The 24,905-nt window shown below is 37.9% G+C and overlaps 1 protein-coding gene across 2 annotated transcripts in view; it reads right to left on the bottom strand.

Annotated features, from left to right (window-relative positions):
* The window catches only part of UGGT1 (UDP-glucose glycoprotein glucosyltransferase 1), a 111,197-nt gene that overhangs the window by 24,930 nt on the left and 61,362 nt on the right, over positions 1–24,905 (bottom strand). The window contains exons 19-29 of one of the 2 annotated variants that reach the window (XM_040227871.1): positions 20,825–20,945; positions 17,014–17,112; positions 15,821–15,844; positions 15,239–15,333; positions 12,951–13,157; positions 12,113–12,244; positions 11,196–11,326; positions 7,968–8,063; positions 5,126–5,228; positions 4,805–4,884; positions 4,162–4,351 (exon numbers count right to left, since the gene is read on the bottom strand). In XM_040227871.1, the coding sequence (XP_040083805.1) occupies positions 4,162–4,351; positions 4,805–4,884; positions 5,126–5,228; positions 7,968–8,063; positions 11,196–11,326; positions 12,113–12,244; positions 12,951–13,157; positions 15,239–15,333; positions 15,821–15,844; positions 17,014–17,112; positions 20,825–20,945 (1,278 nt within the window). The remainder of the gene's footprint in view (positions 1–4,161; positions 4,352–4,804; positions 4,885–5,125; positions 5,229–7,967; positions 8,064–11,195; positions 11,327–12,112; positions 12,245–12,950; positions 13,158–15,238; positions 15,334–15,820; positions 15,845–17,013; positions 17,113–20,824; positions 20,946–24,905) is intronic. The other variant, XM_040227872.1, reaches the window with a different exon arrangement.

The raw sequence follows: 24,905 nt of genomic DNA, 5'->3' as shown, positions 1-24,905 counted from the left end.
GGCCAAAGAATTGATGCTTTGAACTGTGGTGTTAGAGAAGACTCTTGAGAGTCCCTTGGACTGCAAGGAGATCCAACCATTCTATCCAAAAGGAGATCAGTCCTGGCTGTTCATTGGAAGGACTGATTTTGAAGCTGAAACTCCAATACTTTGGCCACCTGATGCAAAGAGCTGCCTCATTTGAAAAGACCCTAATGCTGGAAAAGATTGAGGGAGGGAGGAGAAGGGGACGACAGAGGATGATATCATTGGATGGCATCACAGACTCATTGGACATGAGTTTGGGTAAACTCCGGCAGTTGGTGATGGACAAGGAGGCGTGCTGCGGTTCATGGGGTCGCAAAGAGTCAGACACAACTTAGCAACTGAACTGCACTGAACTGAACACTGAAAACTACAATGTCTGCAGCCAGCACTGGTCAACAGAAAGGGCCTAATTCTTCTTCACAACACCCAAGAATGTTTCAAAAGTTGAATGAATTGGGTTATAAGGTTTTGCCTCATCTAGCAAATTCAATAGATCTCTTGCCAACTGACTACCACTTCTACAAACATATTGACAACTTTATGCATGGAAAACGCTTCCACAACAAACAGGAGGCAGAAAATGCTTTCCATGAGTTCATCAAATCTCAAATCATGAATTTTTATGCTACAAGATTAAACAAACTTATTTCTCATTGGCAAAAGCATGTTAATTGTAATGTTCTTATTCTGATTAATAAAGATGTGTTTGAGCCTTGTTATAATGATTTAAAATTCATGGCCCAAAATCATAATTATGCTTGCACCAAACTAATAATTAAAGAGTTTCTATCCCAGGCTAGTTCAGGCTTGGTTTTATAGCCTTATCTAATGCTAATAACGGAACTATTTGGAGCTTAACATGTTACTGCAATACTAAATTCCAAAAGTATAATATTAAGAGGTAAGAGGGAAACCCTCACATGCTCAGAAGTCTCAGGCTCTGTATTTTCAATGGAATGCAGAGAAACTGGAGGAAGCCTAAAAAAGAGCAGCAAAAACTCTGGGGAAAATGGAAGAAACCTGCTTTGCATTTGATTCTATACTTCTGCACAATGTTCCTTAGTGCTTTTTTATGGCCATTCTATAATTTCTTCAACAAAAGTTCGTTCCTCAAGGGCAAAAACTGTATTCTTTATTTGTTAAAAATATGGTGGATAGGATTGGGAAAGGGCAAGTGTGTACCTATGTGTACACACACACACACATATTCTCTTTCTGCTTCAATCAGCTTAGTACCTAAAGGATTCTTCTTCCGGTTTTAGTGTATGTGCTGCTGAAGTGAGCACAGACATTCTTCATCAAGAAACTAGTTATTCAACCTCACGAAAAGAAGTCTGCAAAGTCCTTTGGTAACTCTGCTCAAGTTTTCAGTCTCCTAATTCCTAAGAAGCCAGAACCAGAAAATAGGGTTAAACCGTGATAGGAGATATTAAGGGCAGACACGATGACAAATGTTTTAAAAAGGAAGGAGGCTCTGAGGCACTATACGGTCCCTGGAGGTAAAGACCATGCCTTTCAGTTCCTTTGTTAACATACTCTAAACTAGGTATAGAGTGAGGGCTGGTAAGAGAAATAAGTGAAATGAAATTGAACCATCTTTGAAAATGGGTTAGGGGAAAAGGACCACTTACCTTAGGGACTCCAAATACAGTTATACAGAAAGAAAAGAAAAAAAAGGCAATGAAACCAAAGGCTTATTTTTCGTAAATATCAACAAATGGCCAAACTTTTAGCTAGACTGACCAAGAGAAAAAGAGAAGAGCCAACTTACTGAAATTAAGTAAATTTTAATTTTAGAAAATTCTATGAAAAACTGTATGCCAACAAATTAGATAACCTAGATAGAATGGATACACTCCTAAGAGACACAAACTTTGAAAACTGACTCAAGACAAAACAGAAAATCTAAACAGAACTACAGCAAGAGACCGAATCAGTAATTTAAAATTTTTCAAATGCATTAAGAAAATTATATAAAAGGCATCACATTGGAAAGAAAGAAGTAAAACTCTATTTGCAGATGACATGGTCTTATATAGGCTTGTATACTAAGAACTACAAAACATTGTTGAAAGAAATTAAAGACCTATATAATCGGAAAGAGATCCCATGTTCATGGTTCAGAACACTTAATACTGTTAAGAAGGCAATACTCTCTAAACTAACTTAGTGATTTAATGAAATTCTTATTAAAATCACAGCAGCTTTTTCTGAAGATATTAATAAGCTGATTTCAAAATGCAAAGAACCCACAATAGCCATTAACTACGTTGAAAAAAAAAAACACAACTGGAAAATTCACACTTCCTAATTCGAAAACTTACTACAAAGCTTCGGTAAACAAGACAATGTGGTCCTAGCCTAAGGACAGACACGTAGATCAATGGACTAGAACTGACAGCCCCAAATTAAACCTTCACATTAGGGTTAACTGATTTCTGACAAAGGCACAAAGACCATTTAATGTGGAAAGAATAGGTTTTTAAAACAAATAGTGCTTGGACAACTGTATAGCCACATACAAAGAATAAAGCTAGAACGCTACCTGGCACCATATGCAAAGAATTAACTCCAAATGTATCAAGGAAATAAAGAGGTCTCAAAAATGTAAGAGTTTTAAATTGTGAAAGTTCTAAAAGAAAACAGTGGCATAAACCCTTGTGATATGGGACTAAACAATGGTTTCTTAGATGTAACTCCAGAAGCCTAAGTGACAAAAGAAAAAATAGGAAAATTAGACTTTATGAAGATTAGAAACTTATATGCTTCAAAGGACACCATCAAAAAAGTGAAAAGACAACATATAAAATGGGAGAAAACATATGTGAGGCATATGTGTGATAAGGGACTTGTATCCAGAATATAAAAAGAACTCTTACAATTCAACAATTAGAAGATGAGTCAATTTTTAAAGGATTTGAATAAACATTTCTCCAAAGGAGATACACAAATGGCCAATAAACACATGAAAAAATGCTCAATGTCATTTGTTGTTAGGGCAAATCACTCTGGAAAGCAGTTTGGCAATCCCTTGAAAAGTTAAACATAAAATTACCATCTGATCCGGCAATCCCACTCCTATGTATATATTCAAGAGAAAGAAAAGCATATCTATAAAAACTTATGTACAATGCTCATAGCAGCATTATTCATAATGGTCTAAAAGCAGAAACAACCCAAATGTCTATAAGTGATACAGCCACACAGTGGATATAATAAATAATAAATAAAACATAGACTATCCATACAATGGAATACTATCTGGCAGTAAAAATGAATAGAGTACTAATAAATGCCAAAATATGAATGAACCTTGAAAGTAATTTAAGTGACAGAAGCCAGTCACAAAAAAGTGACAGAAAATAGATCAGTGGTTGTCAGAGGGCAAGGGGAATTGGGGGTGATTACTCATGGGTATGGAGTTAGTCTAGTCAAGGTTATGGTTTTTCCAGTGGTCATGTATAGATGTGAGAGTTGGACTGTGAAGAAGGCTGAGCGCTGAAGAACTGATGCTTTTGAACTGTGGTGTTGGAGAAGACTCTTAAGAGTCCCTTGGACTGCGAGGAGATCCAACCAGTCCATTCTGAAGGAAATCAGTCCTGAATATTCATTGGAAGGACTGATGCTGAAGCTGAAACTCCAATACTTTGGCCACCTGATGTGAAGAACTGACTCATTACAGGCCCTGGTGCTAGGAAAGATTGAAGGCGGGAGGAAAAGGGGACGTCAGAGGATGAGATGGTTGGATGGCATCACTGACTCAATGGACATGAGTTTGAGTGAACTCCGGGAGGCCTGGCGTGCTGCTGTCCATGGGGTTGCCGAGTTGGACACGACTGAGCAACTGAACTGAACTGAACTGAACTGAACGTAGTTTTAGGGGTGCTGAAAATTTTCTGAAGTTAGACAGTGGCAATGGCTGCACAACTCTGTGAATATACTAAAATTACTGAGCTGTATACTTTAAAAGGGTGAATTTTATGGTATGTGACATTGATCTCAACGAGGCTGTTACTTGAACACTACTGTTTCAGAAGCACCCCTAGACTGTAGGGAGATTATCAGAGACTACCATAACAACATCTTCAACAGGGTTATGTGGGATTAAATACTGGGAAGCAATGATACTCTTACCTCTTCTAAATAAATATTATCAAGGTCATATGGTGTTCTGACAGACTCTACCATCCAACTCTCAGGTGTGTTCAAGTTCAGAGTGAACAGAGGAGACTGTGGCATATCCAAAAATTTTGCTATTGGCCCCTTAGTAAAACTACTGTCTGAAGTAAAAGAAATCTCTGGTTCCAAGACATAACGATAAAAGCTGAAATGGAAAAGAAAAGATGTTAAACTTTTTTTTTAATGCAACCACAACCTTTGAGCTTATACACATATACACAGGTAAACAAGTGACTTAAGACAAACTAGATTTGGAAGACCTTCCTTCCACAGTAAGAAAGTGTTTCCAAAACCATCTCTTGCCCTAACTATATGTCCTATGGTTGTTGAAGATGCAAGGAGAGCAGGGGAGGTGGGGTTGCGGGGGAGGTCATTCCTTCCTGCATTTTGCGGGGAAGGGTGCCCTAGCTTCCGCACTCATACTAAGTTCTTCAAACTCTTGATTAGTTCTTAGAAATTTAGCAAAACTTCAGTAAGTGATTTTTTTCTAAACATGATGTCCATATATAAATCCCTTTGATCTTTTACATTCAATTTTTAGCTTTCAGACTGAGTGCAATTTTTTCCAAGGGTTGATTTCTTAGCCAGTTGGTTTTACCTTTTTAACGGCATGTCGGAAAGTTTAGATTGGCAGTTCATGAATACTCTTAGATTCATGTTGATCAGCTGAGTCAAAACCTAAAAGAGGAAATCAGATGACAAAACAAAAATGTTTCCTACAAAGGGACTAATACTCGAGACAAAACGTTTACATTTTCTCTTCAGAAATGTGTATCTCAAGAAAAAACACAAAGATAATAAATCCTATAAATTCTGCACTGGGTAAATCCCTAGAAATCACAGCTCTAGTGCACAATCAAAATCACACTTAACTATCATGGGGACAAAACACGGGCATTGCCTCTGCAGCTGTACCTACCAAAAGCAATGGGGCAAGTCTCTGTGCTTCTCTGGTGACAGGGTCAATGATAGCCACAACATCAAAGTACGTCTCCCCTTCCTTGGGTTTCAGTTTAATTGCACTACAGAGATCAACAAGATAAAACATTAATCTGGAGGGGTGGGGGCAGGAAGACAGCACATCCAATACAACTGATCAATTCTCTTAGCATTTTCCAAAAAACTTTAGATCTCAAACAATAAGGTTACATGGTGGTCAACTATGTGATTATGTTTATACCTCAAAGTTTGCAAAACCCTCTAAAAGTTTCTGATGCTTGTTTTTAACAGTTAAGGAACATTATGCCAATTTTTATTTCTTGGCAAGAAGGTTGTAAGGAGAGAAGAAACTGATGTTTTTAAATAGTAAAAGAAATATAAGAATATTACAAGAAATTTGCAAAAGGGAGAAACAGGAAATAATCATAAAATCTCACCATCCCAACTCAACCACTGTATGACATATTTCTATACAGTCCTCCTTATATGCCTATATAAAGATCAGATGCACCTACAAGATATCAGCCACCTTATAACGACTTCATTCCTTCCCCCAGAAATTGTAATTATTATAAAGATTTTTCCATGTTGTTATACATTAATATCCTGAAAAAGAAATAATCTTCAATTTGCCAAGTGAACCTGCTGTAGTTTACTTAAGCTATTCCTTATTGCTAGACTTTTAGATGGCTTTCAAGCTATAAAGAAATTCTCACAATCAGTCTGTATCACAGTTGGAAATTTCTTGAGAATTAATGAACTCCTAGACATGAGAGTCATAATTAAACAAATATTTTTATGGCAAATAGTCTGTTCAAATTTTATCCCCACAAGGACTGACTGTGAGAAAGCACAGGTCAATTAAACCAAAGTCCAATCTACTCTAAACTAATTAAATCAAAATCATAGAAGAGCAGCATGCAGGCTTCTGCACCTAAAGCCTCTGTGGTGATTCTGATGTGCAAAAAAGATACACACTTGACTGGTAAAGTAAGTGCTGCATACATCAACTGTAGGAGTTCTTCCTAAAGACAATTTAACCTTAAATCTAATCATGAGAAAACAACCCAGACTGTGGGACATTCCACAAGACAACTGGCCTGGACTCCTCAGAGTCAATGTCATAAAAGAGTGACAAAAACAAATAAACAAAAAACCCTCAAACTGTTCTACCTTAGAAGAGACTACAGAGACACAATAACTGACTGCAATGTGTGAGCTGGACCAAAACAACAAACAGTTGTAAAAGGTCATTACTGGGCTTCAGAGAAATCAGAAAATGGACTGATATTACATAACATTGCTTTATCAAGGTTAAATTGCTGAGGTATGCCAGCGATTTAAATTGCTGGAGATACTGCTAGAACTCAGGAGACAGATGCCAAAGAATTTATAAATGATATATAACAATGTCTACAAGCACAAGCTGGAATCAAGATTGCTGGGAGAAATATCAATAACCTCAGACATGCAGATGACACCACCCTTATTGCGGAAAGTGAAGAAAAACTAAAGAGCCTCTTGATGAAAGTGAAAGAAGAGAGTGAAAAAGTTGGCTTAAAGCTCAACATTCAGAAAATGAAGATCATGGCATCCGGTCCCATCATTTCATAGCAAATAGATGGGAAAACAGTGGAAACAGTGTCAGACTTTATTTTGGGGGGCTCCAAAATCACTGCAGATGGTGACTGCAGCCATGAAATTAAAAGATGCTTACTCCTTGGAAGAAAAGTTATGATCAACCTAGACAGCATATTAAAAAGCAAAGACATTACTTTGCCAACAAAGGTCCGTCTAGTCAAAGCTATGGTTTTTCCAGTAGTCATGTATGTGAGACTCTCATGGATGTTGAAAGTTGGACTATAAAGAAAGCGGAACACTAAAGAACTGATGCTTTTGAACTGTGGTGTTGGAGAAGACTCTTGAGAGTCCCTTGGACTGCAAGGAGATCCAACCAGTCCATCCTAAAGGAGATCAGTCCTGAGTGATCATTGGAAGGCCTGATGTTGAAGCTGAAACTCCAATATTTTGGCCACCTGATGCAAAGAGCTGATTCGTTTGAAAAGACCCTGATGCTGGGAAAGATTGAAGGCGGGAGGAAAAGGGGATGACAGAGGACGGTTGGATGGCATCACCAACTCAATGGACATGAGTTTGGGTGAACTCCGGGAGTTGGTGATGGACAGGGAGGCCTGGTGTGCTGCTGTCCATGGGGTCACAAGAGTCGGACACGACTGAGTGACTGAATTGAACAACATACTTTCAAACGGTTGCCAAAAATGTGAATGCACGTTACGTTTGTATGCAAATATATACTATACATACACACACATATGGATAAATGTGGCACAATGTCAATAATTGGTGAATCTAGGTTAAAGATATTTGGGTGTTCAATGTAATAGTCTTTCAACTATTCTCCAAGTTTGAAACTTTTCAAAATAAAAAACTGGAAAATAAGAGAGACAAATGACAAAAGACTTCCTTATAATGCTACACTTATTTTTATTTTATTGAAAACAAGACAGGTTTCAAAAAATGATGAAGAGACAAGTGGTCTAACAACTGTTTGTTCTTTAATATCATAAAATTAAGCTGATCTGCTTTATTAAATGCTCTGTTTTCTCAAAGGGTGTATTCAGAACTAAATTGATTCAGAAATAAATGTCAACTTTTATGCAACTGAGCTCTGTTATGAGGTCTATATATGAGTATAAACATATATGAAAGTCACATATCACACTTACACACACACTTTAAATGAAAGAATAAAGGAGCTGAGGAAAACAAAACTATGCATACATTCAACACTGATTGTATACCTGTGTCTGTCTTCGAAAAACTGGTATTCGATTCTTGCATCTCCTTTTGGTTGAGCTGACAGGAGAGCGTCCACCTTCATTACCAAGTCACTGGCCCTGAAAGATGTGGTTGGTGAAAATTTAGCATCTCTCTGACTGAAGGTTTTCCAGCTGTTACAATCAACCTAAGTACTGACTGCCAATGACATGGTTTGAAGAAATAAACTTTGTACCAATAGGCAAGAGAAAAAAACCTACAGATCTGTGTCACTGATTAGTTTTATAGCCCGGCAGTAAGTGTTGATCTTTCCATATGTGAAATGAAGGTAACACCTACTTGGAGTGGCTCTTGTAAAACCAGCACTGGCTAAACATACAAAATAAGGCACCTAGCTCAGAGCCTGGCCCAGAGCAGGCTGCCAGAGTCATTTGTGTCTCCCTCCCCCTCTTCTAATCGCTTTATTACTTTTTATGATCATTAGAGTCACCACTTACCAAAAAAAATTCAGGAAAAAAATATATAAGGAGAAAATGGAGATACACACAATAATAGCATATTTAAGAAATAAGTGTTGAAAACATTTCAGTTCATAATTCTTCTATATTGTAAAAAAAAAAAAAATATATATATATATATATATACACACACACACACACAAAAGTGGTACTAAATTATTTGGTAACCTGATTTTTCATTTAATAATACAATACAAACATTATTTTGTTGGGGTACATCAATATTTTCAATAACTGAATAGTATTATATTTATGAATACATCATTATCTATTACACTATCACAATCAACATTACAGTAAACAACTTAGAAAAGCATTTCCGCGTTCCCCACCCCTCCTAACTTGATCTCTAACCAAGATTTTGTACTAAATCATGAGACTGAAAAAAAATGCTCTAGTCTGCTGAACCAAGGATTGAATTCTAAGAATGTTAAAATATATTTGAATATATTTGTGAATATATTTGAACTAGAATCAAGCCCATCCATTCTCTCACTGAACCAAACAACTATATCAAATTATATCCCCTGGTACTTCTCAATACTAACTCTGAAAACAAAATAAAACAGGTCATCTGTTTCCTGTGATGTGTCAACATTGTCACAAAATATGTCAACAGACACTAACATAGCCTGAGGATGAGCTCCCTGATCAAAGAGGTCACAACTGAGGTTTAGGGAGCTGAGGATGGCCTCTTAGCTGCAAGTCTGGGTCAGGCATGAAAGCTGTGGCTGTCACAAGGGGCCACTCCAAGGTGGAGCAGTTTTGGCACTAAGGAAAACCTTAGGCAAGCAAGGTCACTCTGAAAACCCTAAAAGTTTTAGTATCAATCTTTTGGCACCCCCATAACTACCCTGAAAGTGAAAGAGAAAGAGAAAGTTGCTCGGTTGTCTCCAACTCTTCATCAACCCATGGACTATACAGTCCATGGAATTCTCTAAACAAGAATACTGGAGTGGGTACCCTTTCCCTTCTCAAAGTGATCTTCCCAATCCAGGATCGAACCCAGGTTTCCCACATCGCAGGCGGATTCTTTACCAGCTGAGCCATAAGGAAAGTCCAAGAATATTGGAACGGGTAGCCTATCCCTTCTCCAGCGGATCTTCCGACCCAGGAATGGAACCAGGGGTCTCCTGTATTGCAAGCAGATTCTTTACCAACTGAGCTACCAAGGAAGCCCAAAGCTACCTTATTTGTCTATATCCACCAAGTACCAACCCGGTACATCTCTGGTTGCTTAAAGACAAGCCTTTTGTGCACAGTCTGGCAATTATACAGTCCACAGGGACTCCAAGGGGCTCCTCCACAGGCTCCAGAGACAGAGAGGGAATGGTCCAAGGAACACATCAAGCCTATGCCTGTACACAGTGGCTTCAAGTCATAGGTTAGCTCCTGGCCTGTATCCAGGAGGTGTTTCATAGGCTAAAACAAGGAGCACCAAATGAGGTAGAACAAACCCTCTTTATCTGTGACCCCAGTTTGGCTGAGATGAAAAAGATTCCTTCTCATATCACATAAAACTTGGCAAAGAGGCTACTTTGGTAGCTATCAAAGTCAACACTAAGACATGCATCTTGAACTCTGCAACATCATGCTGTGGTGAAATAGATGAAGAAAAGAAAAAACAGAAAAACTTTAAAATTCTATATCCTCAAACTATGCATCAAAGAACACTATTAAGAGTGTGAAAAGTCAATCCATGGAGTGGGGAAAAAACATCCGCATATCACACAGCTATACAGGATTGATATCCAGAATATAAACGAATTCCTACAACTCATTAACAAAATAAATAATTAAAAATGAGCAAAGGACTTGGACAGATTTTTCCCAGATAGACAAAGGGTCTATTAAGTACATGAAAAGATGTTCAAGATCACTAATTGTTAGGGGAGTATGACAAACCACAAGGAGATACCACACCCATTTAGAATGGGTGTTATAAAAAAAATTAAAAATAACAAACGTTGATGAGGACATGAAGAAACCAGAAGCCTTATGCATTACTGATGGGAAAGTAAAATGGTATAGCCTCTGTGGAAAAAGGTATCATGGTTCATCAACATTAAACATAAACATACATCCTCCAATTACACATCCATTTGATATTTAATGCCAAAAACCATGTGAATATGAATATGAGCTTCAGTTACACAGCAGGTACATAGACCAGTCAAATAATTACTTTTTTTCCTTTGAGAAATAACTTATTAAAATACATAAGCTAGTAATAACACTGAAAAGGATTAAAATAACAATAAAGAACCAATAATAATCAACTCATCATCATCACCTTTGGACTACATAATAAAAAACTCATTATTCAATAATTAGTAAATAAAGAAAAAGAAACAATTTGCCTTTTTTTCCTGAAAATAAAACTGAAGGGTAATTATAGAGATAATGAGGAAAAGTATGTCTTTCCATAAGTATTCCAAAGAAATAAAATCACCCCTCTACTTTTGCATATGTTTGAAATTTTCCACAATCAAAAACTTTTAAAAAATCAAAATGGAGAGAATTCAGTTCTTTAAACAGCTTGCTACAAAATTAACTCATTTCAATGGAAGCAAAAATAAGTAAACCTGAAATGAAGACAATTATTATATTTTAAAGCTAGAGATAAAACATCTCGGAATAAATGTTTAACTTTTCTTTCTTTAAAGCATGAGGAAGGTCCAATTAACATAGCCCCTATGACTTGAACTGATTAACTTCTATGGCAAAACTTACACATCTTCTTCTACCCGAAGCTGCTGAATATGAGATTTGATTTTCTGTCCTGAAGTTTTTAAGATGATATTTTCCAGGAGGTGGAAATCGTCTTGATTAAAGAATTCACTGTCCTCCAGTGGCCCAATGATCTGCGAAAGAGAGCAGGGTATTCAGTGCTGGGATCAGCGGGCTGCAGAGAAGCCCTTGGTTGTCCTCAGGCCACCTTACAAACCAAATCACTTTACAGACCCAAAACATGTTTATGTCTAAGTTAAATCAATGAAAAAAGTGAAAATAAAAGCCAAATCAACTCATATGGCTATCCCTTTATCAATTCCTCCACACTCAACAGAGTGTAGACTTGAATATTTTACACTATTTTTATAGTAAGCAAACTCTGAAATAAAACAGCAATATCATTTTCATTAATTCTCACTGAATTAAAAAAAGCCAAAATAGAAATGCAGTGGTAGATACCAGAGATTTCACCCTAAGTGCTAAGAGTTTCAAGTTTAGTATATCTGTCTAGTCTCATTTTCACGTCTGCAGATATTTATGAAGTATTCTAAGCATAAACCAATTAAGTTCATATAAACTGCACAAACCATAAACTTAATCCTCACATAGGACAAACACTTTATGTATCAAAGGTCTGAGGAATTTATGTTCTGAGAGCAACCACAGTCTCACCATCTTACACTATCGCAGGGCAAAACTAAACAGGAGGAAGGTTTCACAAAAGGACATTTGTGTCCAAATGAGCAAACTTCCTTTGAAACAAGGGGGCAGTAATGATCATCAGCACTGCATAAGCCCTAATCACCTTTGGAAAAAGTGGCTCTGTTGAAGAGTTTACTAGCTTCAGAGAATAATGCTGCCAAGACTGTTCACTAATCTAATTTGAAGGCAACCTTGTCTCAGGACAAAATCCTCACCCTTCCATTGCTGATCACTGCCCTCTGTCCTTTCTTCAGCTTTAGAACATCCCTGCAGTACACGGCATGAGACAAAATGAAATCCATTTTGGAAGACTCAAAGACCTCTTTAAAAAGACTGAAATCCATGCCCTAGGAAAGTAAATGTTATTAAGGAAAAGTAATTGTTATTAGGAAAACCACAAAAATTAATAATCACATGAATAAATCATAAAATGCTCTAGAGGAAAGTTATGACTAATTTTAATAATTAACATTATGATGTCTCCATTTTCCACATTTCCTCCCATTTTTTCCCACCTCTCACTTAACAAGTAATTGCTTATTTCCTTTTTCCAGTCCTTTATGTGATAGTTCAATTGGCAAACTATAATTCACGGTATCTTTATCATGCATTTTACATCTTGTTAATTTCAAGAGAGAACCTTTTTTCTAACTGAAACATCAAATACATTCATCATTTTATAAAAAATTTTAAAATTACACAACAATCAAAAGTATGTAGTATATAAATTAATTAATTTGGACTTATAAATATATCAAGAACACATAAGCCTCTAACTCATTAAGTAGCTTAAATCTCTAGAAACAAATATTTGTCTTTGCTTTACAAACAAGTCAAACACTATCTACCTTTTAAAAACTTACAAAACCAATGGCTTTGTGCTTAAAAGCATACATAAACTCATGTATACACATCATGAAACCTAGTAAGTTTAAAGTGAAGTAAAGGGAAAATCGCAGAATTGTTATTTATTGGAAAGGCTCTTCCACCTTAAAAAATATTCTCTGAGCTCAGAACTACAATCACAAATCCTCATGCAATACACAGACTTACCCCAACAGAGAACTCCCTGATGTCAGTTCCTGCAGCCAGGGCCTCTGCAGTCTCCTCCTTGGCCATTTTGGTGATGAAGTTCTTAGCAGAGTTGGAGGTCTGGGTTTGGAGAGCAGCCCAGATTGCTCTGGAGATCTGAGTTTTCTCGTAACTTATATCTTCACTAGGATTATTGATCATGCTTACTCTAACATTGTTACTGGATTTCTATTTACAAAATGGGAAATAAGAGTTATATGGTAGATGTCTTGAACTTAAAAAGCAGCATTAACATCAGTCATATTCCATAAGTAGCAAATAACACTTAAGTCTTAGGCCATTCTCCTCTGCATACCAAATAAAATTAAAATGCTGTAAGTAGGCATTCAAACCCTTATATGAATTGGCCCCCAACCTACTTTTCCAATTTATTTCTTGCCATCTCTGTAAATACGGTATACATTACAGATTGTCAGAGTCCTGTATTTCCCCAACACACTTTGCATTCTTCTTATGCATGTTATGCCTCACTTGGGCATGTGAATCCCAACTACACCCATCTTTACTACCACAAGTCACAACCCTCTTGAAGGGCTCTGCACAAATCCTTCAGTCACATGGCCTTTACAGATTTCTAACAAAAATTAATCTCTCCTTGGGTAAAAAGTCAAAATTCATGTGGAAGAAGATATCTAGGACCCAAAAAACCAAAACAGGGCCACAGCAACAGAAATTCACACTGATGTGTATCATTCACACTGATGTGTATCATTCACACTGATGTGTATCATTCACACTGATGTGTATCATTCACACTGATGTGTATCTAAAAACACGTACATGAGTATTCACCGCAGCATTCTTCTAGCCCCAAACTAGAAACAAACCAACTGTCCATCAAACAGACTAAACAAACAAAACTCTGTGGTACAGCCAATGCACAATGAAAAAGAACTAATTACCACCACTTGTAAAGCCATGAACAAATCTCAAAAATGTTGAGCAAAGAAATCAAACGCAAACAAACACATATTAATATTATAAGAGTCTATTTAAACAAAGTAAATAACAGGTAAACCTAGGTTGTGAGGAGGACAGGAGAGGGATAGTGGCGAGGCCACAGGCAGGGCCATACTTTCAGGTAACTATTTCTGTACCTGGGTGGTGGTCACATGGTGACAATGTACATCCTATTAATTTGTGCTTGTCTTCTGAACCTATGTATCACCTCAATTATTCCCTCCCTGTTCTCCCACTTTACCACCACACAAGCTTTATCAATTTGAGTTAAGAATGCATTATACATATAGCATCCTTCCAGGACTGCTCACAAATACAACTCTGAACTGACCACACCATCTAGTCTGTTCCTTTGGACAATAAAGGCACTCAGGACATCAGTATTTCAGTGAGCCTCCTTGGGACACAGGGTGGTAAGGGGACACAGGTCGGGGGGTGATGCAAAACCTGGATGAAGATCCAATCTGAAACCACTCAGGAAATCTCTCTCTCTGACAATGAGGCTCTCTAGAAGAGGTGATATTTTTTCAACTGTTCACCACTGCTATTCACTCCACTTCTACAGGTGATACCCTGCCTAGTGTTCAGGCCACCTGTATGTGCATCCCTCTGCATGCCTACACCAACTTCTATTACATAGGCGCTGATGTGCCTGTGTACTATTTTTCCTATATCTGGACCTCTGTCTAGGTAAGGACTCTGTCTCTTCTACACAATATACAAAATGAACTTTGCAGCATCTCTTCAGCAAGGGCATGAACAGTTGTGCAATTAAAAACTTATCTGTGATGAAGAACTCATTATTTTCTCCTCTAAAAGAATCTATTCCCAGACTTCCCTGATGGTCCGGTGGTTAAGACTCTGCCTGTCAATGCAGGGGACATGGGTTCGATTCCTGCTCCAGGAAGATCCCACATTGCTGTGGAGCAACTAAGCCTGTTTGCCAAAACTACTGAGCTGCAGCCTAGAGCCCATGATCTGCAACAAGAGAAGCCACTACAATGAGAAGCCTGTGCACTGCAGCGAAGAGGAGGCCCCATTCCACACGGCTAGAGAAAGGCCCAACACAGCCATAAATAAACAAAGCTTTTCAAGAACAAAAGTCAGAATGTTGCAGTCTTCTCGGCTTTCTCAACAGTTGCCAGACCTCTAAGAAAACAATGCTTCTTTTCCCCAAGCACTAAAAATGCAGGATTCAGCCTCCCCACCAGAATATTATCAGCACACTGATGCTCATGAAGATACTGCAGCCTCAAACAAAGATACAGACTGAAGGAGTAGATACTTGCCTGATGTTTAATAGCATCATACAACAATTGCCTTCCAGAAGGGCTATCAAAATCCCCAACAATCCAAAAAGTTACTGGCCTAATAAAAGAATCATCTGTAGAAAAACAAACACAATGTACTGAGTGGGAGGAGGGGAGAAAGCACATCCTATGTTTCAGTACTGCTATTAAGTCAAATAATTTCTGCAAGCCATGCAAAAAATTAAGATACAAGGCAAAAGCAGCGAAACTCTGATACCAGAATGTAAGCATGATAGCCTTCCATGCGGCTTAATTAGAAACTAGAATCATGCATTTATTAATTCTATTTTGGTTTGGGCATCTGTTAGCATGTAAAATGAAAAAGAGTCTTTGAGAGTGTGGGTAACACATGATAGTCTCTACTCATATTCATTTGTAACTTTCTAAAATATAACTCTTTACAAACACACAGAATTCATCTACATTGATAAATTACCCACAGGTTCCAGAAACATTCCAATAAAGTAGTGATAAATTCTGAATTACAACAGTGCCTGAACCATATAAGATAATTAATAAAAATAAATAAAAGGAATAGAACATTCTGAAGTTTAAAGTTACCATAGATTTCCTTGGAGGACATTCCTGGACAAAAGTAAAGGAAAAAGAGTAGAGAAAAAGAAAATATCATTTCTCTAATTAATGCCAACTTAAGAGACAAATTTTAAATAATGCCCAACATCCTCTATGCTTTTTTTCTGGTTCTTAGGCCCATTTGTGTTACAGAACTATACAAGGACTCCTCAGAATCAATTTCTTTGAGGAACCAAATGGAGCAATTGCCTGTATTTAAATATACATTTGAAAAGCCAGAATTTCTCTCTGGGAGAAAACTACAATGGTAATAAAAATAGCTACCTTAAATGACAGTTGGTGCTTTGAAAGGGTAATAAATGTGACCAGGGAGGAAAAACATCTGTCTTCCATTAAAAGGGTATCATTTTACATAATTTTGATCTGCATAAAGAACTCTGTATCAAAATCAGCTTAAAAATGTTCACAAGGATTTCTTGAACCAAGTCTCCCTTGCGGCTCAGCTAGTAAAGAATCCACCTGCAATGTGGGTGATGATCCCTGGTTGGGAAGATCCCCTGGAAAAGGGAAAGGGCTCCCACTCCAGTATTATGGCCTAGAGAAGTCCATGGACTGCATAGTCCATGGGGTCACAAAGAGTCGGACACAACTGAGCGACTTTCACTTCACTTATCTTATAAATCCTAAAAATTTAATCCAATGTTATCATTGAAGAGGTGAGTCAAACCAATCTGCAATCCATTAAACCATTTTAACATAATTCTTTTTCCATTCTGAACCATGAAAAAATGTTTCTTTTTGCCTTTTATGTCTATTATGGTAGCTCAACTGGCAAAGAATCTGCCTGCAATGCACCCAGGGTTCAGTTCCTGGGTCGGGAAGATCCCCTGGAGAAGGGCATGGCAACCCACTCTAGTATTCTTGCCCAGAGAATCCCATGAACAGAGGAGCCTGATGGACTGCAGTCCATGGGGTCACACAGAGTTGGACACGACTGAGCGACTAAGCACAGCACACACAGCACATAAAATTTATAAAGATAACATCTGAATTTTCAAATACATATAAAAATTAAATTTAAATAGGTAATTTCTAGACTCAAATTATTATACAAAAAAATAAAAGAAATTATGGAATCTCTTTCTCAACAGACACTAAATTTTTGTAGATATTAAAAAAAAAAAAAAAGTTGAATCCAAGGTAAGCCTAAAATGTATTACCTTTCTTAGTCAGATAATTCATACTGTTGGCTATAGCAGCAGTCTTGCCTTGGGAATCCAAGACGGTAAATCTAGCATAATCATCCACAAAAAAGTTATCTGAAAAAAAAAATTAAAGTAGATTTATAATTAATATGCCTGAATTCAATCTAATGTTAACATTCAATTGATAATCTGATTTGACCATAATATTTGTTTTAACAAAACGCATGAGCAAAATATATTGTTCTGAGTTCATTGAACAAGTTAACAACATGACCCCTACCTCATTAATCATATTTTAAGACACAAAGAGAAAACGTACCCATCTGACACATAAGTCTCATATATGTGTTAGTTTGATGATTTAAATTAATTTTATTCCTACTTTTTCACTTTATACCTAGAGGATGATCTTTTAAAGAGACTTCAACTTCATCTCTCCTTTCCATAGTCCATCCCTGCAGTAAACTCTTCCCTATTCTATTTTGGGATAAGAGGGGATAAATGGGAGAGAAAATATAAGAAAACATATATTTTAGTTATTTCATGTCTATCATAATAACATTTTTAACCTTGAAATAAGAGGTCATTTTTAGATATATATTTTTCCTATTAGTGCCTATGGGCAATTGTTCTTATTAATCATTTCCCCTCAGATTACTCCTACCCAAATTCCAGCTTCATCAAGTCACTCTCTTGCTCTAAATACTTCAGAATTTCTTCCTATCTACAAAGTGGTCTCCAGGCTGGTATCATAAACCCTGTATCTCCAGCAATCATCCCAGGTCTTTGCGTTACTCACACCCCAATACAAACGCCCTGCTTTCTGCCCTGTCCTCCAAGCACAGCTTGCTTGCCCACCCTCCCATTTTTGGTGTGTACACCCACTCATCCATCTATCTTTTCATTCAACAAAGCACACTGAGGGCCTACAATCTGCTCAATCAATGTTCTAGAAATGGTAAGCAATTTATGACAGATATAGTCCATTCATACTGTTGGCTACATGCAGGGGAGGGGAGGAAGCACCATGGCCTTAAAACTTAGTTGCGGGACAGCAAAGGCCAAGAGCAGTGTAGATGATGGAGCTATAACCACTGGGTTAGGAGGATGCCAGTTACTCCTTCACCGACAGCTTCAAAATGCTCACCAAGTAAACTATGTCCTTGCCACTGTGGACTAGCATCATGTCACAGCTGAGGCTGTTAACACTCAGTGGGGAAAGATATCCCAAAACACAGAACTGTTCTTATGTTCCTTATTCATCAGCACTCCAAAGATAACTCTTTACAGCTTAATTTAAAATGATGGAAACAACAAACAGGATGAAGATTCATAATACCGCCTGACTTGCACTACTAATTCTTCTGGTAAAAAGTATTTTCTTAACTACTTTTTTTTTTTCAAATATAAGCATACATATGAGTTTTTCCTCTGCCTATATTTAACCATTTTCTTCTGCTTGAAAGAAAAGGAATTCAGTTTCAAGTAGAACAGAGATAGCCGCAATAAAGTACCAATCACAAACAGATATATATATTTATTGTACTCAACTACCACAACAAATACACTTGGTTTTGAGTTCACCATTACACATATCCTTTGTTCCCCACTGAGATTTCCTGAGCAAATAATGATATCTCTATTTTATATCCTGCAGTTTGTTAAAGTGGCCTCCATAGTCCCCAGCAAAGGCAAAAGAACAAACTGCACCTGGGGTTAACTTCTTAACAAAGCATTGTTTTGCTTTGTTTTTTTCATTTTCCAAACTTATCTAATTTTAACTGAAAGAAAACTGCTTCACAATATTGAGCTTGCCTCTGCCATACATCAACACGAGTCAGCCATGGGTGTGCACGTGTCCCCTTGATCTCTAACCTCCCCCCTCTTCCCGCCCTTCCAGGTTGTTACAGAGCCCCGTCTAAGCCTGAGTCACAGGGCAAATCTCCACTGCCTGTCTACTTTATATGTGGTAGTGTGTGCCCCCATGCCTCTATCCGTTCATCTCACCCTCTCCTTCTGCTCATCCATGTCCCCACATCTGTTCTCTGCGTCTCCACTGGTGCCCTCAGACAGATTCATCAGCACCATCTTTCTAGATTCCGTATATGTGCGTTAATATGTAACATTTGTGTTTCTCTTTCTGACTTACTTCACTCTGTATAATAGGCTCTAGGTGCATCCACCTCATGAGAACTGACTCAAATGTGTCCCTTTATATGGCTGAGTAATATTCCATTGTATATATGTACTACAGTTTCTTTATCCATTCATCTCTCGATGGACATCTAGGTTGCTTCCATGTTGTAGCTATTGTAAATAGTGCTGCAGTGAACACTGGGGTACATGTGCCTTTTTCAGTTTGGGTTTCCTCAGGGTATATACCAAGTACTGGAATGGTTGGGTCATATGGTAGTTCTACTCCCAGTGTTTTGAGGAATCTCCATACGGTCTTCTGCAGTGGCTGTATCAATTTACATTCCCACCAACAGTGCAAAAGGGATGCCTTTTCTCCACACGCTTTCCAGCATTTATTGTTTGTGGATTTTTGATGATGACCACTCTGACTGGTATGAGGTAATATCTCATTGTAGTTTTGATTTGCGTTTCTCTAATACTGAGTGATGTTAAGCATCTTTTCATGTGTTTATTAGCCATTTGCATGTCTTCTCTGAAGAAATATCTGTTTATGTGTTTTGCCCACTTTTTGACTGGGTTGTTTTTCCGGTATTCAGTTTCATAAGCGACAAAAAGGTATTCTTGTGGAAACAACCTAAACATTAATCAGCTGAGGAACAGATAAGCAAAGTATGGCCTGTCTATACAATGGGAAAGGAATCAGTCATAAAAAGGAAGTTCTGAGACAGGCTACAACGTGGATGAACCTTAAAAACCTTTATGCTTAGTCAAAGAAGCCAGTCACAAGAAGCTTCCAATTATATAAAATATCCAGAACAGAAAAATCCAGAGAAAGAGAAACTAAATTAGGCAGTTGCTAAAGGACAGGAGAAGTGGGAAACGGAGAGGGACTACTAATGGGGTACATCATTTCTTTTGGAGGAGTCTAAACTTATAGACAGTGTGATGATCACACAACTTTGAGAATATGCTAAAAACAGTACACATTATAACTGTACACTTTGAAAGGTTGACTTTTATGGCAAAACGATATTTCTCAATGAAGCTTTATTTGTTAAAAAGGCATTCTTAAGTCCACAGAGTAAAGCTCTCTGAGATATTTGTCAACATTACTGCTAAAATTGACACCAGAACTAGGAAGAAAACAGCTGCTTAAGAGCTTCAGGACTGTAAGAAGGTCAATAATCCAGGACCATTCCTACCATCTAGTGCCTATGTTGAGCTGGCATTTAAAAGACACTGAATAACTTTCAGAGTTTACAAAGATTTATCCAGGAAGAATTCCTCTCCTCTGGAGGAAACTCTTGTAAATTTAGAGGCTCATATAATGAAATCAGGGGGCTTCCCTTGTGGCTCAGATGGTAAAGCATCTGCCTACAGTGCGGGAGACCTAGGTTCGATCCCTGGGTCGGGAAGTTCCCCTGGAGAAGTAAATGGCAACCCACTCCAGTATTCTTGCCTGGAAAATCCCATGGACAGAGGAGCCCGGTAGGCTACAGTCCATGGGGTTGCAAAGAGTCGGACATGACTGAGCAACTTCGCTTCACTTCATAATGAAATCAAGGTACAAAGAGTTTAAACAAAATTGTGTCACAATCTTGGATTATCTTCTGAACATTACAATCCAATAAATACAGGATTTTGAAAGACAAATCAAAAAAGCCTAAAGTGTTCCTGAAATGCTACTTACTGGTTGCTGTTAGATCCAGGTATTCTCGCTCAGCTGTCAAAATCCTAGAGTTGATTCGGGGAACAACATTTGGCTGATTCATGATATACTCCACCACATCTTGATCATGGGACAGCTCACCCTACAGGAAAAAAAGAGACAGGAAGCCAACAAGATGCACATTAAACAAGTATGAGTAGTGCTCAGCCACTCAGTCGTTGTCAGACTCTTTGTGGCCCCATGGACGGTAGCCTACCAGGCTCCTCTGTCCAAGGAACTTTCCAGGCAAGAATACTGGCATGGGTTGCCATTTCCTTCTCCAGAGGATCTTCCCCACCTAGTGATCAAACCTGTGCCTCCTCCATCTCCTGCATTGCAGGCGGATTCTTTACCCACTGAGCCACTGATCAACAGCGATTTATTAGGAACTAAAACATCATTAACTTTATATGATCTTCTGACATACTAGTAACAGCTAAAAATAGAAGTTACCCCATTATAGGTTCCTGTCGTTGCCAAGCAAGGCTCTTTATGTATAGTATTTCTAGTCTGTTCAACAATGTGAGCCAGATGTGGTACAGAAAGGTTAAATAACTTACTCAAAGCCACAAAGCTAATGAGACGTGCATATGAAATGCAAACCCATGTTTATTCGATCCTGCCACAGAAACAAGCAAGCTTGAGAAACTGGAGTCAACACAAGCAAAAACCCATCTTGAGATCTACTCACAGTAAGCTTCTCTCTAAAGAACAAAGCCAAATGACTTCACTAAAGCAGTTAATATTCTCTGAAAAAAAAAATTACCTCAAGCCTTTTTCAATCTCAGACATCCAAATAATCCTGTATTTCTAGGGTCACGATTACAGTGGGGAAGAAGAAATCATTTATCATTAACTCTTCCCTTTCATGCTTCTCATATTATAGAAATACTTGTACTTCATGAAGGTGATCTAGTATATGTGGCTGTGGAAACTTATAAACTTTCACACTGAAAATATTTCACACAAAACCGTACTTCAACATGATTTTCAGGGGAAACAGATGTGAACCAAATATACACAGTCAAGTCTTTAAAAAATCCATTCAGGCATCTTCTGTGGCCACTTATCTCAAGAGCAATAACTCACATACAAAATCTCAAACTATAAGCCAATAATGAGCATACAAACCAACTACTGGAGAAGGCAATGGCACCCCACTCCAGTACTCTTGCCTGGAAAATCCCATGGATGGAGGAGCCTGGTGGGCTGCAGTCCATGAGGTCACTAAGAGTCGGACACGGCTGAGCGACTTCACTTTCACTTTTCACTTTCATGCATTGAAGAAGGAAATGGCAGCCCACTCCAGTGTTCTTGCCTGGAGAATCCCAGGGATGGGGGAGCCTGGTTGGCTTCCGTCTATGGGGTCACACAGAGTCAGACACAACTGAAGCGACTTAGCAGCAGCAGCAGCAAACCAACTACACAATTCAAAAGACTTACAAAGGTACTCAATGACTCAGTATAGATGCAAGCCCATGTATATAACTTTGGTCTCTATGATAAAAGCCTAACTGAAAGAGGAAAATTTGGCAACATCTATCAAAATTATACATACCTTTAAATGGAGCTCACCTACAAACACACACACACACACACACACATACACACAGAGTGATTGTTTGCAGAAAGAAAAATGAACAGTGAGGAACAGGAATGTTTAAGTGACAATTTTGCTTCATTTATATCTCTATACACACTTTGAATCTCACACATCTGCATATCCCAGAATGCAGATTCTTCAATATATGCAAATCAAGCAATGTGATATATCATATTAACAGAGTAAAAATCATATGATCATCTCAAAGGTATAGAAAAAGCTTTTGACAAAGTTCAACACCCATTTATTAAAAAAAAAAAAACCTCTCCAGAAAATGAGCATAGAGAGAACCTACCTCAACATAATGAAGACCAGATATGACAAACCCACAGCAAACATCATTCTCAATGGTGAAAAGCTGAAAGCATTTCCCCTAAGATCAGGAACAAGACAACAATGGCCACTCTCGCTACTCTTACACAACATAGTTTTGGAAGTCCTCGTCATGGCAACCAAAGAAGAAAAAGAAATAAAAGGACGACAAATTGGAAAAGAAGTAAAACTGTCACTGTTTGCAGTACTATACACAGAAAATCCTTTAAGATTCCACCAGAAAACTACTGGAACTAATCGGTGAATACGGTGAGGCTGCTGTTGTTGTTCAGTCGCTGAGTGATATCCGACTCGGGACTGCAGCTTCATGCACTGCAGCACACCAGGCTTCCCTGTCCTTCACTATCTCCCAGAGTTTGCTCAAACTCATGTCCATTGAGTCAGTGATGCTATCCAACCATCTCATCCTCTGTCGCCCCTTTCTCCTTTTGCCTTCAATCTTTCCCACCATGAGGGTATTTTCCAATGAGACAGCTCTTCGCATCAAGTGGCCAAAGTACTGGAGCTTCAGCTTTAGCATCAGTCCTTCCAATGAATATTCAGGACTGATTTTCTTGAGGATTGACTGGTTTGATCTCCTTGTGTCCAAGGGACTCTCAGGAAGTCATCCCCAGTACCACAGTTCAAAAGCATCAATTCTTCAGCACTCAGCCTTCTTTATGGTCCAATTCTCACACCCATACATGACTACTAGAAAAACCATAGCTTTGACTAGATGGATCTTGTGTCAGCAAAGTGATACCTCTGCTTTCTAACATGCTGTCTAGGTTTGTCATAGTTTTTCTTCCTAGAAGCAGGTATCTTTTAATTTCATGGCTTCAGTCACCATCTGCAGTGATTTTGCAGCGCAAGAAAATTAAGTCTGTCACTATTTCCATTGTTTCACTATCTATTTGCCATGAAGCAATGGGACTGAATGCCATGATCTTCATTTTTAGAATGTTAAGTTTTAAGCCAGCTTTTTCACTCTCCTCTTTCACCCTCATCAAGAGGCTCTTAAGTTCCTCTTCACTTTCTGTCATTAGTGTGGCATATCTAAGGTTGTTGATATTTCACCTGGCAATCTTGATTCCAGCTTGTGATTCATCCAGCCCAGTATTTCACATGATGTACTCTGTATGTAAGTTAAATAAGCAGAGTAACAATATACAGACTTGATGTACTCCTTTCCCAATTTGGAATCAGTCTGTTCCATATCCAGTTCTAACTGTTGCTTCTTGACCTGCATACGGGTTTCTTAGGAGGCCAGTAAGGTGGTCTGGCATTCCCATCTCTTTAAGAATTTTCCAGTTTGTTGTGATCCACACAGTCAAAGGCTTTAGCATAGTCAATGAAACAGAAGTAAAATTGCAAGGTACAAAATTAGTGCACAGAAATTACTTGCATTCCTAACAATAAAAGAATAGACAGAGATTAAGGAAACAATCCCATTTACCATCGCAATAAAAAGAATAAAATACTAAGAAATAAATCTACCCAAGGAAGCGAAAGACCTGAACTCAGAGAACTATAAAACACTGATGAAGTAAATCAAAAGAGGACACAAACAGAATGAAAAATATATGATGTTCTTGGATTGGAAGACTCAGTGTAGTGGAAATGAACATACTACCCAAATTCAATGCAATTCCTATCAAATTACCAATGGTATTCATCACAGAGTTACAACAAAGACTTCTATAAATTGTATGGAAACACAAAAGATTCTGGATAGCCAAAGTAATCTTAAGAAAGAAAAATGGAGGAGGAAGAATCAGATTCCTTGACTTCAAATGATACTACAAAGTTACAGTAATCAGAACAATATGGCACTGTCACAAAAACAGAACTATAGACCAGTGGTACAGAATAGAAAGTGCAAAGATAAACCCACAAGCCTATGTTACCTAGTCTATGACAAAAGGGGCAGGAATAGACAGTTCAGAAAAGACAGACTCTTCAATCAGTGGTGCTGGGAAATCTGGACAGCAATATGTAAAAGAATGAAACTAGAATGCTACCTAACACCATACACAAAAATAAACTCAAACTGGATTAAAGACCTAAATGTATAGACCAGACACTATAAAACTCTTAAAGGAAAACACATGAAAAAGACTCTTTGACATAAATGACAGCAAGATCTTT

The sequence above is a fragment of the Oryx dammah genome, unplaced genomic scaffold, assembly GCF_014754425.2.
Source record: "Oryx dammah isolate SB20612 unplaced genomic scaffold, SCBI_Odam_1.1 HiC_scaffold_27, whole genome shotgun sequence".
NCBI classification, from domain to species: domain Eukaryota; kingdom Metazoa; phylum Chordata; class Mammalia; order Artiodactyla; family Bovidae; genus Oryx; species Oryx dammah.
Note: the sequence above shows the minus strand (reverse complement) of the source record. Positions and strands in the feature narration are given on the sequence as shown.